At 40.5% G+C, this 13,851-nt stretch overlaps 1 protein-coding gene across 1 annotated transcript in view; it reads right to left on the bottom strand.

Annotated features, from left to right (window-relative positions):
• Positions 1–13,851, bottom strand: part of LOC117542711 (mitogen-activated protein kinase kinase kinase 11) — a 50,519-nt gene that overhangs the window by 19,471 nt on the left and 17,197 nt on the right. Inside the window, 3 exon segments of the mRNA XM_034210528.1 lie at positions 530–705; positions 4,848–4,996; positions 13,082–13,262. Coding sequence (XP_034066419.1) covers positions 530–705; positions 4,848–4,996; positions 13,082–13,262 — 506 coding nt within the window.

Genomic DNA, 13,851 nt, shown 5'->3' with positions numbered 1-13,851 from the left:
GTTTACAGTCTCATCTCAACCTGGTTCGAAAAGAGCTGCCGAAGATTGTTTGAATTAAACGTTTAATGAGCATTATTGGCTAGCTGAGTAGGCAATTTTTTAAAGTGTGAAATATGACAACCCAGTCAGTTTGTTGGCTGCCCTGTCAGAAATCATGGGACTCAACACGCCAGAACTTCCTTTGTAGTAGTCTTTCTCGCAAGCCAATCAGCGCATACTTTTTCTGTGTTAAAGAGAAATGCACTAAAACGGAGCATTTGAGAAAGAGGGTGAAGAAAGGAATATTCCAACTGACTGTGTGACAAGACATTTTGTAACATGGAAGCATGCAAACATGTTCTGTTACAAACTAATATAAGTTTCTGAATATGAGCATGAAATGTCTTCTTTAAACACTGTATTCCCACATGACACCAAAGTCTGACTAAATAAAATCAACCACATATGAGAATCTAGGATATGTAAATGTATGGATTAATACAAAGGGAACACAAAGGGTTACTGACTCCTGCACTGAGCGCCCTTTTACCTTCTCTTTAGCCCGGAGTTCATCGAACATGTCCTGGATCTCCAGTTTCCAGTCCTCCTGCAGGGAGTGGAAGGATTCCTGCGGCATCTCTTCCTTCACCTGCTGTTCCAGGGCCAGCAGCTGGGACAGGATGGAGCTGAAGCTGGGTCTGCGGTGGGGGTCCTGGTCCCAGCACTCTGTAACACAAACAGCGGGTCAGATATTTCCAGTGGTGGGACAAGTATTCAGAGCCTGCACTGATACCACACTGTAAACTCACTCTAGTTAAAGGAATAAAGTCAAAATGTAGTTAAAGCAGTGGCGAACCGTCAGGGCCTTCAAGGTATTCAGAGAATACCCTGGAACACTCAGATAAAACAAACAAAAAATCGATTTAATTATATAAATAAAATGTATATAAAATGAATAAATGAGAATCGTATCCGTGTTGTTGATCTGTAATATTACAGTGTTACGTTGATTTGTTTGTCCTTCTCGGACCATGCACTACGCATTTCAGTGGTTTTGTGTTAGAAAAGAAAGCAACCAATCAGATCTTGTTCTGGGTCTCTGGGTAGAATATCCTTCAACAAGGTATTCTACATCCTTGATAGAATGCCCTGGCCGTTGCACTGAATGAGAGCGTACATTTGGACTGACAGTTTGATCAACCAATCATATATTGATTTGTAGCCAATGGGCGTATTCTTTCAGAGTTTCCCTCTGTGCCAGGGTACTCTAGAAGGCCCGCTAGTTAACTGGCTCGAGACAGAGGATCTAGAACGAATGCGACGAAGCAATTCATGCCGTTTTATTGTTTTTAACGTTGAAATGACAAGTGCAACGTGAAGATGAAGTTGTTGCGGAATTGTTGTGAGTACAATTTTCAAGACGACAATTCAGTGAAAAGACGGACATTATAATGCCGTGGGGGAGGGGCGGCGGGGGTGTGTGTGTCTACAGAAGGTCCAGTTGTGATAGACACGGTTCGCCACTGAGTTAAAGTATAAAACATAAATGTACCCAAGGCAAAAAAAAATCCTAATACATTTACAAAAACTAATTCAATTCAATTATTCAAAAATAAATTGGGAAATTACATAAATGTTTATAAAAAGGTCTATTTTTTTTCTCCTAATCTCTAAAGTTGGAGAAAGAAATGTTGGCTTGTAACGTTTATAACTAAATATCATAATTTGAAACACTATTTTTGTCCAAAAATCTTAATTTGTAAGTAAATAAAGCTTTAATTGAACTATTCATATCTTAGACTGCACTGTAACTTTTATCCATGTACTTTTTTCTTTTAATGTTTAATTGACAGCACTGTAACTTTTATCCATGTATTTTTTCTTTTAATGTTTATTTTATTAGCTTTTCTTTTTAATGCCATTTTCTTAATCTCTTTCATTTTTTGTAAAGCACTTTGAATTGCCTTGTGTTGAAAAGTGCTATATAAATAAACTTGCCTTGCCTTGCCTTTAACAATAAAGTGGACCTATCATGCTATATTTGAATAATATATTGTAGGGCCATACCTATATAAAACATGTCTTTAGTTTTTTTTTCAAAATACCAAACAGATCATGCATTTTAGCCATGCCTCATTTCGCTCTATTTGCTCTTTTCCAGCCCTGTTTTTGCAAGGGCTGATTCTGCTTTTGTGGCAGACTACAGCGCCACTTACAGGCCTGGCATATGTACTACAGCGTCTCCAGCGCTTTCGAGCGGCAATAGAGTGGCGAAGTTCCTCCCCTTCCGGGGGAGCTCCATGGGACCTTATTTCGGAAAAATTATGTATTGAAGTCAATGGAGAGAGAAAGATTATCTTTCGATCCCGTTTGAATTGTGCCACGAATTACACATATGATGTTTGTCAATTTAAAAGATAATTTTGCAAGTAAAAAAAAAAAAAATGTGTCGTAAAACTGTGAAGTAACACATTTGTTTGTGTGAAACGCTTAATGAACTACATCTCTGGTCTCGCAGACTCTCACAACAACACACGTCACCAAGATGGCCGTCACTACTGTCTTGTCAAAAAAGTGATTGACTACCCTCACTATCACCACAAGGAAACACGTCCAGAAGAATGTCATGCAAAGCTGCCTGTCTTTGATTCTCTCTGAACTGCCTGGTCTTTCTAATGTTTAATGTCAACCATTTGTGCAGATAGCATGAAGTAGAAAAAGATCGCCGATGCTAATGTAGCGTTAGCGTTAGCATTTCTCCCCCGGGCTTAAATGGTGTATTATAGAATGATCACACCGGTGTGACAGTACTCTTCAAAGGGTTCACGAAATATGACTACTACTCTGACTGTTTAACATGTTGGGTTACTTGATGTTACTTCATGTTAAGGCTAATAAAAATGACAAGGCTAAGGCTGTAATGCTAACTAACGTGCTTGCTACTAGCTAGGTAACTAACTTGATCCAGCCAGCCACTCCTGGTCCTTTCATCAGATGGGAAGCGAAAGAACGAGCAAGACCCATTGCTGGTATGATTACAGCCTGGTACTAAGCACACAGGAATCTTGTTAAAGTTATCTTATCTTAGCTATCTCTTATATTTAGCGGAGGAAAACAATTGTGACATCAGTTATGACATCACTTACGGGACTGGGATTTGTAGTCTTTGTAGTTGCGTATTTTTAATATAGGCAAGGCAAGTTTATTTATATAGCACTTTTCAACACAATATAGTCTTATATTTCAACAGTTTTACGACAAACTGACTTTTTTGACATGGAAATTCTTTTTTAAGATTGACAAACATCATATGTGTAATTCATGGCACAATTCAAACGGGATCGAAAGATAAGTTTTCTCTCTCCATTGACTTCAATACATAATTTTTCCGAAATAAGGTCCCATGGACCGGAAGTAGATGGGCGTGACTTCGCCACTCTATGGCCGTGGCCCAACCCCCCATTCCCCTGATAGGTGGAGACTTGCCCATATAGGCTGAGCACCCCTTTTCTGACGTCAGAAAAATTCAAATCTGTATCAGCTCCGTTGCAGCCCCGTTTTTAGAGATTTGGGTATGGAGGAAAAGAGAGAAGGTTGTGTTTTCTGACACTTGGTGAGTTCCCTGACACACCGGGGACACATATTCATGTATAAAAGACGTACAAAAGTGCATTTTGCATGATAGGTCCCCTTTAAAGTAAAAAAGGACAATGTTTTGATTTGACCTCTAGTCGAGTAGAAGTATCAAGAGGAAGAAAGATTAAATATGCAAGTAAAGTCAAAGTACCACATTTTCGCACTTAAGTACAACACATGAGTACTTAGTTACTTTCCATTACTGATTATTACTACACCAACGCACTCTTATGAATGGCTGTCCTTGGACCAATACAACATTGAAAGTGATGGACCTAAGCAGATCAAATTGATGTTGAGGATCATGTGGAAAATTGTTATTTTGTTTGGTACTGAGTCGTTTCCTTAAAACAAAGTGGAAAACATTGTCGTTAAACTAGACCCAATTGACTTGTTTCCAGCAGTTTCACTTCTTCCTAGTGTTTTCTTGAATCAAGAGACCTGAAAGAAGGAAGTAGGTCACTGATCATCATATTCCTTAGAAAAACAGAATTTGTGTTTAAAAATAGGCAAACTATATCACCCTTTTTGTTCGTTACAATTATAAGACTTCCAATCCGGTCAAATTACTTACTTAGAAGTGTTTTCCTGCATTCATGTCCAAAGAGTATCCTGCGATGCCTCTCATTTATATTTACACATATTCCAGCACTTCTGTTAGCATAATCTAGAGTCAAGCTGATCATTTATTCAAACTATGATCCTTAATTAACATGCTGTGGGGGGTTTTGCATAATTTGCTGCAACAGTTTAGGCAATACAAGCAGATCAAAAACCAATCCAATAATTAATTAATCCTCCGAGGTGGCTATCGGTGCCTTTGTGCACTGATCGCTTTTTTTCTAATACAATCGTAAAAGACAAGCAGACATCAAGAGACGGGGATAAGCGGAGAGAATGTGAGCGTACTGTGTCTGTGTTTTGGCAGGGGCAGATAACAGCCTGCTAGCATGTTCCGCAGCACCCCGGTGACATTTCTTTTAACTCCAACAAAGTAATTGGTAAGTTGCACAAGGTGGCGTGGGCACACAAAAACACTTCCTCATCTCAGCCACGACATTAACAACATACAGGAATTTGTTTTCTCAATTTCAACCCTGCTTTGAGGAAATGGAAAGAGGAGACTCCGGTTAGATCTTACGCAAGAGTACTGTCTTGTCACACCACTGAGCTGGAAGTCGTTGCATAAACAGAGCAATGAGTTCAATTATGTTTCCAAACACGTGTCCCACCTGACATGAGCTGAGCGAAGGGTTCGGGGCACGTGGAAGGGATGGGCAGGGTCAGCTTGTTCACTGCCACTCCGTAGGCGACGGCCAGTCCATCAATCCCCTTGTAGGGGGCCTCTCCTGTGAGCAGCTCCCACAGCAGAACACCATAGCTGGGGGGGAAACACACAGGCATGAGACAGGACATCAGGACAGGATTAGACACAGCATAGATCCCGAACACGCATTATACACATGTATCAGCACTTTTAGTATAGTGTTATATATGGTGAAATTAGACCACCACAGTATGTTCTTTCATTTGACTTTTTAGACTTCTGCCATTTGAGGCGGTTTACATATCCATAAGCTGTTAATGCAAACCCAGATGCTTCACAGTGAAAGTCTTCCAGCAAACAGATAGACAATGGCTTTGACTGTGAAGCAGGCCCCTTCCCTGTAGTGTGTTAAATAGTAGTTTGTGCATGTATAAGGTGTGCAAAAGGCTCTAATCCAAACAAATGTCACTGTGTGCTCTGCATGTGTGACTATTAAAGAGGGTTTCATCCCTCCGATTCTATCTATCTCTATTCTATTAGAGGGAGTTTCTCTCCCACACACTCTGGTTTCAGACAGAGGGTGAAAAGAGGTGCTGCAGCACAGGCAGTATGAGAACAATAAAGAGCGTTTTGAACATTAAAGCATGGAGACACGTCACAGTAGAGACACTACATACTAATATGAACCTGAAAATGAGCAGAATGTGTCTTCTTTAAACAATGTTGCGTAAAGATTGTATATGGTTATAGCATCTTTCACATTATTGTGTTTTTGTTTGTAGAAGTCTGACACGATTGCAGGGACCCCTTAAAAAAAAATGTTTCTTCGATGCAGTTTGAAAGGAAAATCGATCATCAGAAAAGTGAATCTTAAAAATGTGCCATAAAACTGGTTCAAATTTAATTTAAGACAGCTTGTGGCAGACAACCCCAATGCATATACGTTGCCGCAATAAACAGAAAGATACATAGGGCTCGACATTATAAATGGCCCGCTGGCCCGGAAGCTCTATTTAGACACCCCGGGCCAGCATAACATACTTTCCACTTGCCCGCTCGGGCCACTAAAAATGCTTTAAAAAATATATATTGTCCTGTGGTATTGGTATTTTGACAAGCAATTTTGTTAAATTGTTTCGTTTATTAACGCTACAACATAGCGTTTCGTGAGTCGGTTGTCGTTGTTGGGTGAAAAGCAAACAGCTGTTTGCTGCGGTGTGCAGCGCGAGCAGGCTCCCGTGAGCGTGAGCGCGCTCCTTCACTACAGACTATCGCGCCACCTAACCATTCGCCAAATGTTTTTAATACCAGCGGTAACCGGCCAAGCGCCGGGCAAAAAACTATCTTCAAATAAAAGAAAGTCACCGGAGAAGTTAAAGGAGAGTGACAGGGAGCATGAGAAGAAGAGGGAGAGAAAGTTTCAGCTTGATCGATGGAGTTGGCTTCTAGTGGTGCAGTGACGCGTCCTAAAACCCTTTTATAATCTATCGATTAGATTTATGATTCGAAAATAATAAAAGTAGGGTAGACATGTGGAGATTATCCGGCTGAACAAAACGTGCATTTATCAAACAGGTTTGTTTTCCACAGACCTTATTTCCAGCTATTTTCCAAAACCCTGTGGAGAAATCCCATTGCTTTTTGCCGAGGGAACCAGCAGCTTACTTCCTGGTTTTATGACGCGTCACTGGCTGCACCTCTCAATATGATGTCAATATAAACAAGGTCTTCTGTCTGCTCTGTACATCAATGCCGACCTATGCTGACAAGTAAGTGAAGAGTAGAAAATATAAAGGTATTGGCTATAGGGAAATGTCCCAGCAGTTTAGGATAATGAAGGATCTAATCTAATCTATTACATAGCCATGTCTAACTCCTAATGACAGGAAGGCAGAAAGCGCATTATACAAATAATAATACTCATAATAATAGCAGACATTATTTAACAATGACCACAATATCATTATTTTAATAAACCAAATATGAACAATTGAGGGAAATGAGGAAGAACTGATGATTCAAATATTGTAGTACAAGTAGTAATGTAGTTAGTTCATAAATTACTATAGCAACAAATGTGTTAATTTTCCTCATTATTAGTCGATGTTTTGGACGAATGCTCCGGGCCAGTGGTTACAATGGTGGGGCCAGTGATAATACAATTCCACCGGCCCAGAGGACCAGTGGCATTTTACCCTTAATGTCTACCCCTGTCATTGTTTTAAAAATAATTGATAATGTAAATACTGAACTCAAAATATAAAGCATAGGTTAAGCCTCTTTTTGACTTTTTAATGCAAAAATGTTACAAATGATACCATTAAGCCTGTTTGAAGTGTTTAATTTGGATATGTGCATTATTTCTATTGACTAAAATGTCCCCAGTAAAAGACTAAAGGGACAGAAAAGTCAAAGTTACATGACAGCAAGCCATTATGTTCAACACTGAACACGTCTAGATATGTAATTGGCTATCTACATGTAAATTAAAACTGAACCAATCCAGTCCAAATACATATTTTTATATTGTTTTATACAAAATAAATCTATTGTGCCAAATCTGATAAGAAACGTTTCATGCCTACAATGCATTGCACAAATCAATGACTGGATGTGTCAGAACTTTCTCCAATTAAACAAAGATAAAACTGAGGTAATGGTTTTTGGAGCCAAGGCAGAACGTATAAAAGTTAGCGCTGAGCTTCAGTCTGCAATGTTCAAAACAACAGATAAAGCCAGAAATCTAGGTGTAGTCATGGACTCTGACCTGAGTTTCAACAGTCACATTAAAACAGTTACTAAATCAGCCTACTATCACCTAAAGAATATATCTAGGATTAAAAGACTAATGTCACAGCAGGATTTGGAAAAACTTGTCCATGCTTTTATCTTCAGTAGACTCGATTACTGCAATGGTGTCTTTACTGTACGGAGGCTCAGTCATTGGTACATGTTCATTTACAAAGCCATGTTGGGTAAACTACCTTTTTATATCTGCTCTCTGATCTCTCGACGAATTGAAAGTACTTATTGCCTGAGATCTCATGATGTTGTTTTATTAAATGTGCCAAGTGCTAGGACTGTCTTAGGGAAGAAAGCTTTTAGTTGTGCAGCTCCACTAAATTGGAACAGTCTGCAAACATGTTTAAAACTGAGCACTTTGGTTCCCCTGCATCATTTTAAAACTCAGCTGGGTGACATGCTGTTTGATACTCATGGTACCTGTCTCTGTAAATAGAGTTTGTAAACTGTACCCTGTACATTATGTTGTTTGTCATCCTTATTGTTGTTCTGTTGTTTTTATGTTACATGTGTAACTAATGTCCTGCAGGTCACCCTTGAAAAAGAGATATTTTGATCTCAAGGGGCTTCACCTGGTTAAATAAAGGCTACACACAAACAAACAGGTCTCACTAAAAAATCTATTAGAAAGCTGCAGCTGATTCAGAACGCCGCTGCTCGAGTCCTCACTAACACTAAGAAAGTGGATCACATCACTCCAGTTCTGAAGTCTTTACACTGGCTTCCTGTGTGTCAAAGAATAGATTTCAAAATACTGCTGCTGGTTTATAAAGCACTGAATGGTTTAGGCCCAAAATACATTTCTGACCTCCTGCTAAATGATGAACCATCCAGATCTCTCAGGTCTTCAGGGACTGGTCAGCTTTCTGTCCCCAGAGTCAGAACTAAACATGGTAAAGCAGCGTTCAGTTATTATGCTCCAAATATCTGGAACAAACTCCCAGAAACCTGCAGGTCCGCTACAACTCTGAATACTTTTAAATCCAGGCTGAAGACTTTTCTTTTTGTCGCTGCTTTTAATTGAACTATTCATAGCTTAAACTGCACTGTAACTTTTATCCATGTATTTTTTATTCATTTATTTTTTCTTTTAATGTTTCTTTTATTATCTTTTACTGTTTTTAAATGCCTTTGTCTTTCATTTTTGTAAAGCACCTTGAATTGCCTTGTGTTGAAAGGTGCTATATAAATAAACTTGCCTTACAAACATCCATACAATAATTGATACAAATGGAAAGTCTAAAAAGTGTTGATTTATGCTTTTCAAAGGATAATTGCTCATTGCACCCTGAGTTACTTCTACTTATGGACATTTAGTTTGCTTTGTTCAGCACATAATACCTTACCAATTCATTATCATAGTGGTGGCAGTACAGAACAAAGACATTGTTTAAAGTGAAATATTTTTGCTTTGTGAAACATGTGCTTGTAAACTCATGCATGCAAAACTCGAACAAATGCACGCACACACAAGACTTTGAAGCCACACAATGGGAGCAGCTCTGTGTCCTCAGAAGATGAAGCGTGGACTTGGATCTCCCACACTGTCAATTACCCCTCCCCCCAGACTCCACTGAGCACTGTGGAGGCTGGCTAAGTGCAGAGTGCAGGCCACAGCCCTTTTTTATTTAGTTATTTAATTACAACTTCCACACACACTGGGCAGAAAAACACAGCTCAACGTCCCCGAGGCGGTCGCTGTCTCCGCGTGGCGGCTTTGGAGACGAGCGGCCGTGGACAAAAGAGAAAGAACGGTAGAACAAAGATCACCCTTCAGCTCTTGCGCATTTAGCCGTTTTCCAGATTGTGCTGTGATAGCTGTGAAAATGAATTTATGTGGGATTGTTGTTCAGAGACGTGGACATGGAAACTCAGAGGATGTGTGCGGGACACTGAGGAGACACTGTACACTAAATAGGGTTGAGTTCCAGAAAATTCCTTAAGTGGCTTCCACCATTTTTGATGTCCTCAAAGACGCTTTCTAAAAGGTTCTCAGTAGCAGCATGTTCAATTGGCTTCACGTAGGCTCTGTGTTGGGCTGCAAAGAACCATTTAGGAGAGGATTAAAAGGTCCAAATCCAATGGATTAAAGTTAAACCATAGCATATGTGAGTAAGTGCTGTAACCACAATGCAGCAAAGCCATTCATGTGTATTATTGCTTTAGGAAATCATTTGTCTTTTCCCTATGCTAATTTAACAATGACACTTAAAAGCCCTCATGAATCCCCTCTCAAGTCAGTTATTATAAAACCACAAACGAGGGACTCTTTACACACACACACACACACACACACACACACACACACACACACACACACACACACACACACACACACACACACACACACACACACACACACACACACACACACACACACACACACACACACACACACACACACACACACACACACACACACACACACACACACACACACACACACACACACACACACACACACACACACACACACACACACACACACACACCACACACACACACACACACACACACACACACACACACACACACACACACACACACACACACACACACACACACACACACACACACACACACACACACACACACACACACACACAGCTATTCCCATATAAAAGGCTGTGGTTAGGTCTGGTGTGTGGCCTCCTTCTCTGTCTATACTGGAGACAATGGGACAGTGTGCTGTACAGATGTCCCGCAACAAAGCACAGAGCAGCTCTTTGAAGGCACGCCGTCACATGAGTGCGGCGGTCTTGCTGCCATCCATCATCCTCGTCATCACTCGCGTCTCCCACCCTCTCTCCCCTGCACTTTCACCCTTTCCCCTCTGTTTCTATCACAGACCAATGCAGCAGGACCACTTTCCTGCTGAGTTGTTGCAGATAATTACTACAGATTACTGTTTACATGAATATAAAGACATTTTAATTGTCTGTAATTGCTCTTGGTGTAGGCTCGGTCATAAACATCACGCCAAAAGGCTGTATTGTTTTTTTATTATGCTGATTTGTATTATTACATTTATGATTATATACTTACACTTGCTATTTTGAGTGCTTAAGTGCATTTACACTGAGAAGTATGACAAAATGCAGAGTACCGTGAGTACCTGGAATGTGCGTGCATAACGGTCAAAGAGTTGAGTATGGAATGCTGCACATTTCTTACCTTCAAAAGGTCGGCTACGTAGCTAAATGCAGCGAACACGGTCGCTCCGATAAAGATAGCACTATTCAAAAAGATGTTAACCATGTGGGGGTTTTCACTAAGAACTAATATACTGTTGTTGGATGAATACCATGAAGTTAATCAAGCAGTGACACGTCTCCATGCTTTAATGTTCAAAAAGCTCTTTATTTGTCTCATACTGCCTGTGCTGCAGCACCTCTTTTCACCCTCTGTCTGAAACCAGAGCCCAGTCGACTCTGATTGGTTAGCTGGCCAGCTCTGTTGTGGTTGGTTAAACACTAAGTGATGTCCCGCCCCTTAGCCTATCAAGTACAATGAGTTGGAGCGCAAGCCAAGAGAAGGGCGAGTGTTACATAGTGATGTCCAATGGAGGCGTTTCAGGCAGGGGGGGGGGGGAGAAAAAAACACAGGGATTTTAGCCTTTGCACAACCTACATAATACACTACAGGAAAGGGAAAACCCCAAAAAGTATAAAAGGGCCTCTTTAAGTGCCAGAGCCCAGGGTGTAACTTTAATAGGAATGAATGGGTTGCCATCTTTGAAGTTGGTATTCAGTTATTCCTAACACGTCCAGGGTTCCTAGCCTAGCTTAGTGAATAGTTGATTTTCAGGGGAAAACCCCAAAAAGCAGTGCCAGCAAGCCCCCGGCTAAAGTCCGGGTTAGCCACTTTGGAATGTGTCAGGATTGTGGCAGAATGAAAGCTTTCTTAGCCCCGGGGCTAAGAGCTCACTTAGCCTAAGCCAGTGGTTCTCAAACTTTTTCTGTCAGGCCCCCCCTTTGGAGAAAAAAAAAAGTCGGGCCCCCCCAACACAAATAGTCAGGCTCAGTAGCTCAGGTAGCTTGACGTTTCATAGAGGGTGCTCAAACATTTAGGGTTTCCCATTAATGTACCGGTCGCTACAGTGGAATTTTCTACTGCAACACTCCCCACGCAAATACACAGTGTACCCGCGACTGTTACAATGAAGGCTCGATAATCAGCTTAGCAGGGGTAAAGTGCTATTTTTATAGGTGGTGTGTGGACCTCACATAGGGGGGTCCGGGGGCATGCTCCCCCGGGAAGATTTCATTTTTAAATATTGAAGTTAAATGCATCAATCTGGTGCACTTTGAGAGCAAAATGAAGAGATCTATGGATACATCTCTCAACACGTAATAATACTGTACTGCATCATATTATTTTCGAATCAATAATTTTTAAAATTATGATTTTTTTTTTTTTTTTTAAATCTTTTTTTTTAACCATTTTTCCTCCTGGTCTCTCGCGCACCCCCTGGCATGCCTCTGCGCCCCCCACTTTGAGAACCACTGGCCTAAGCTAACTTAAGAGAGCAAGGGCACAACAGAGGAAGGGATGAGGATGTGAAGATATCATAGAGAGAATCCACAGATTGAACTACAGTAGGAAATAAATGGCAATATAATAGTGATTGGTGTAAATATTGGCCTGCTGCTGAAATCCAAGTGTTGCAGCATTGATTACTTTATAGCCCTTGAGGGATTGAGCAGAGCATTAGTTCTTTCTTTTATTGGTTGGTGTGTTCAAAGTATCAGAATACACGGCACCAGCAACCACCTTTTCCTTTCAGTTGCATTATTAAAGTGTTTTATGCCAAACGTCCTTGTGAAATCCTGCACGACCTACTTTGTAACTCCCTCACAATCAGAGACGTCTCTGTCACCATAGAAACACATATATTAGTCAGCTGGAGACATGTATCACAGATTGGTGCGTTTAAACTAAGATCATTAGACACGCCGCCGTATTCATTGGCTCGTGATTAAACATGCATATATATAGATATATATAGATATATATAATATTCAGGTTTATTTATTCCACTCAAAACATGTCCTTCAAGCGAAGCAGTAATATGACTTTAGTTCTGCATAAAAATACAAATGTAATAAAAGAAAAAAGGTTTTAAGTTTAACCTTGATTTGGGGAAATTAAACATGTTAATTTCTAACAAAAAACACAATTTGTGTCACTTTGACATGTCGGGAAATACATCCAATTGCTTAGTCCTAGCTTTAGCATACAGACATCAGCATGGTATTGATCTTCTCAGCAATAAAGCAAATTTCCCAAAGTGTGGAAATGTTCCTGTAAGGTGCTGTGATAGGTCAAATACGAGTCTTAATATCCGCCTCACAATAAAACCCTGGAACGAGCTTGAAAATGGTTGTGTCCACTCACCTCCAAACGTCGCTGCCCTTGGAGAAGGTGGAGGACTTGATGACCTCGGGGGCCATCCAGGCGTAGGTGCCGGCGGTGCTCATCTTGGTGGTCTTGTGCCACTCTCTGGCCAGGCCGAAGTCCGTGATCTTCAGCGTCAAACCCTCCATACATTCATTCTCTATGGGCTGAGACAGGAGGACTGCAGAGGAAGAGAAAGACATGTTGAAATGCAACGAAATATATCACTGGACTTTAAAACGCTCCCAGGAGGTCATGTTTTAAGATGGGTTTGTTTGTCTATTTGTTTTCCGTCAGCAGGATTACTACTGGCAAGACAAATTAGAAACCTTGGAAGGCTGTAGCATTTGAAAGGAGTTCACTTGCATTTGACAAAACAACATAAATACAACACTGTCCCTTGTGTCCCTGGCTAAGAAATATGACTTTCCACACATAGAACCACTCAAGGCTGTTGTTGTGAAGCAGCTACAGGAATATGGAAGACTTCATGACATTCACCCCGGGATTAAAAAAGGACTGTTTTTGCAATAAAATGTGGGAGGAAAATAATGGGAATCACAAGAAACGACCAGTAATTGCTTTTCAAAACAAGTTGCACCACAGATTTTCATATTTTCAGAGCAGAGAACTACAATTTGCACCAAGAAAAGACTGTAAACTGTGAAGAGTAATACCCTCATGCAACACAAGACAGAAAGCACCAAAGAAAGACAATATGAATGTGTCATGATGACAAGTGTTAACCGCTTAAATTCCCAAATGACTTC

The sequence above is a fragment of the Gymnodraco acuticeps genome, unplaced genomic scaffold (assembly GCF_902827175.1).
Source record: "Gymnodraco acuticeps unplaced genomic scaffold, fGymAcu1.1, whole genome shotgun sequence".
NCBI lineage: Eukaryota > Metazoa > Chordata > Actinopteri > Perciformes > Bathydraconidae > Gymnodraco > Gymnodraco acuticeps.
This window is presented reverse-complemented; position numbering and strand designations above follow the sequence as displayed.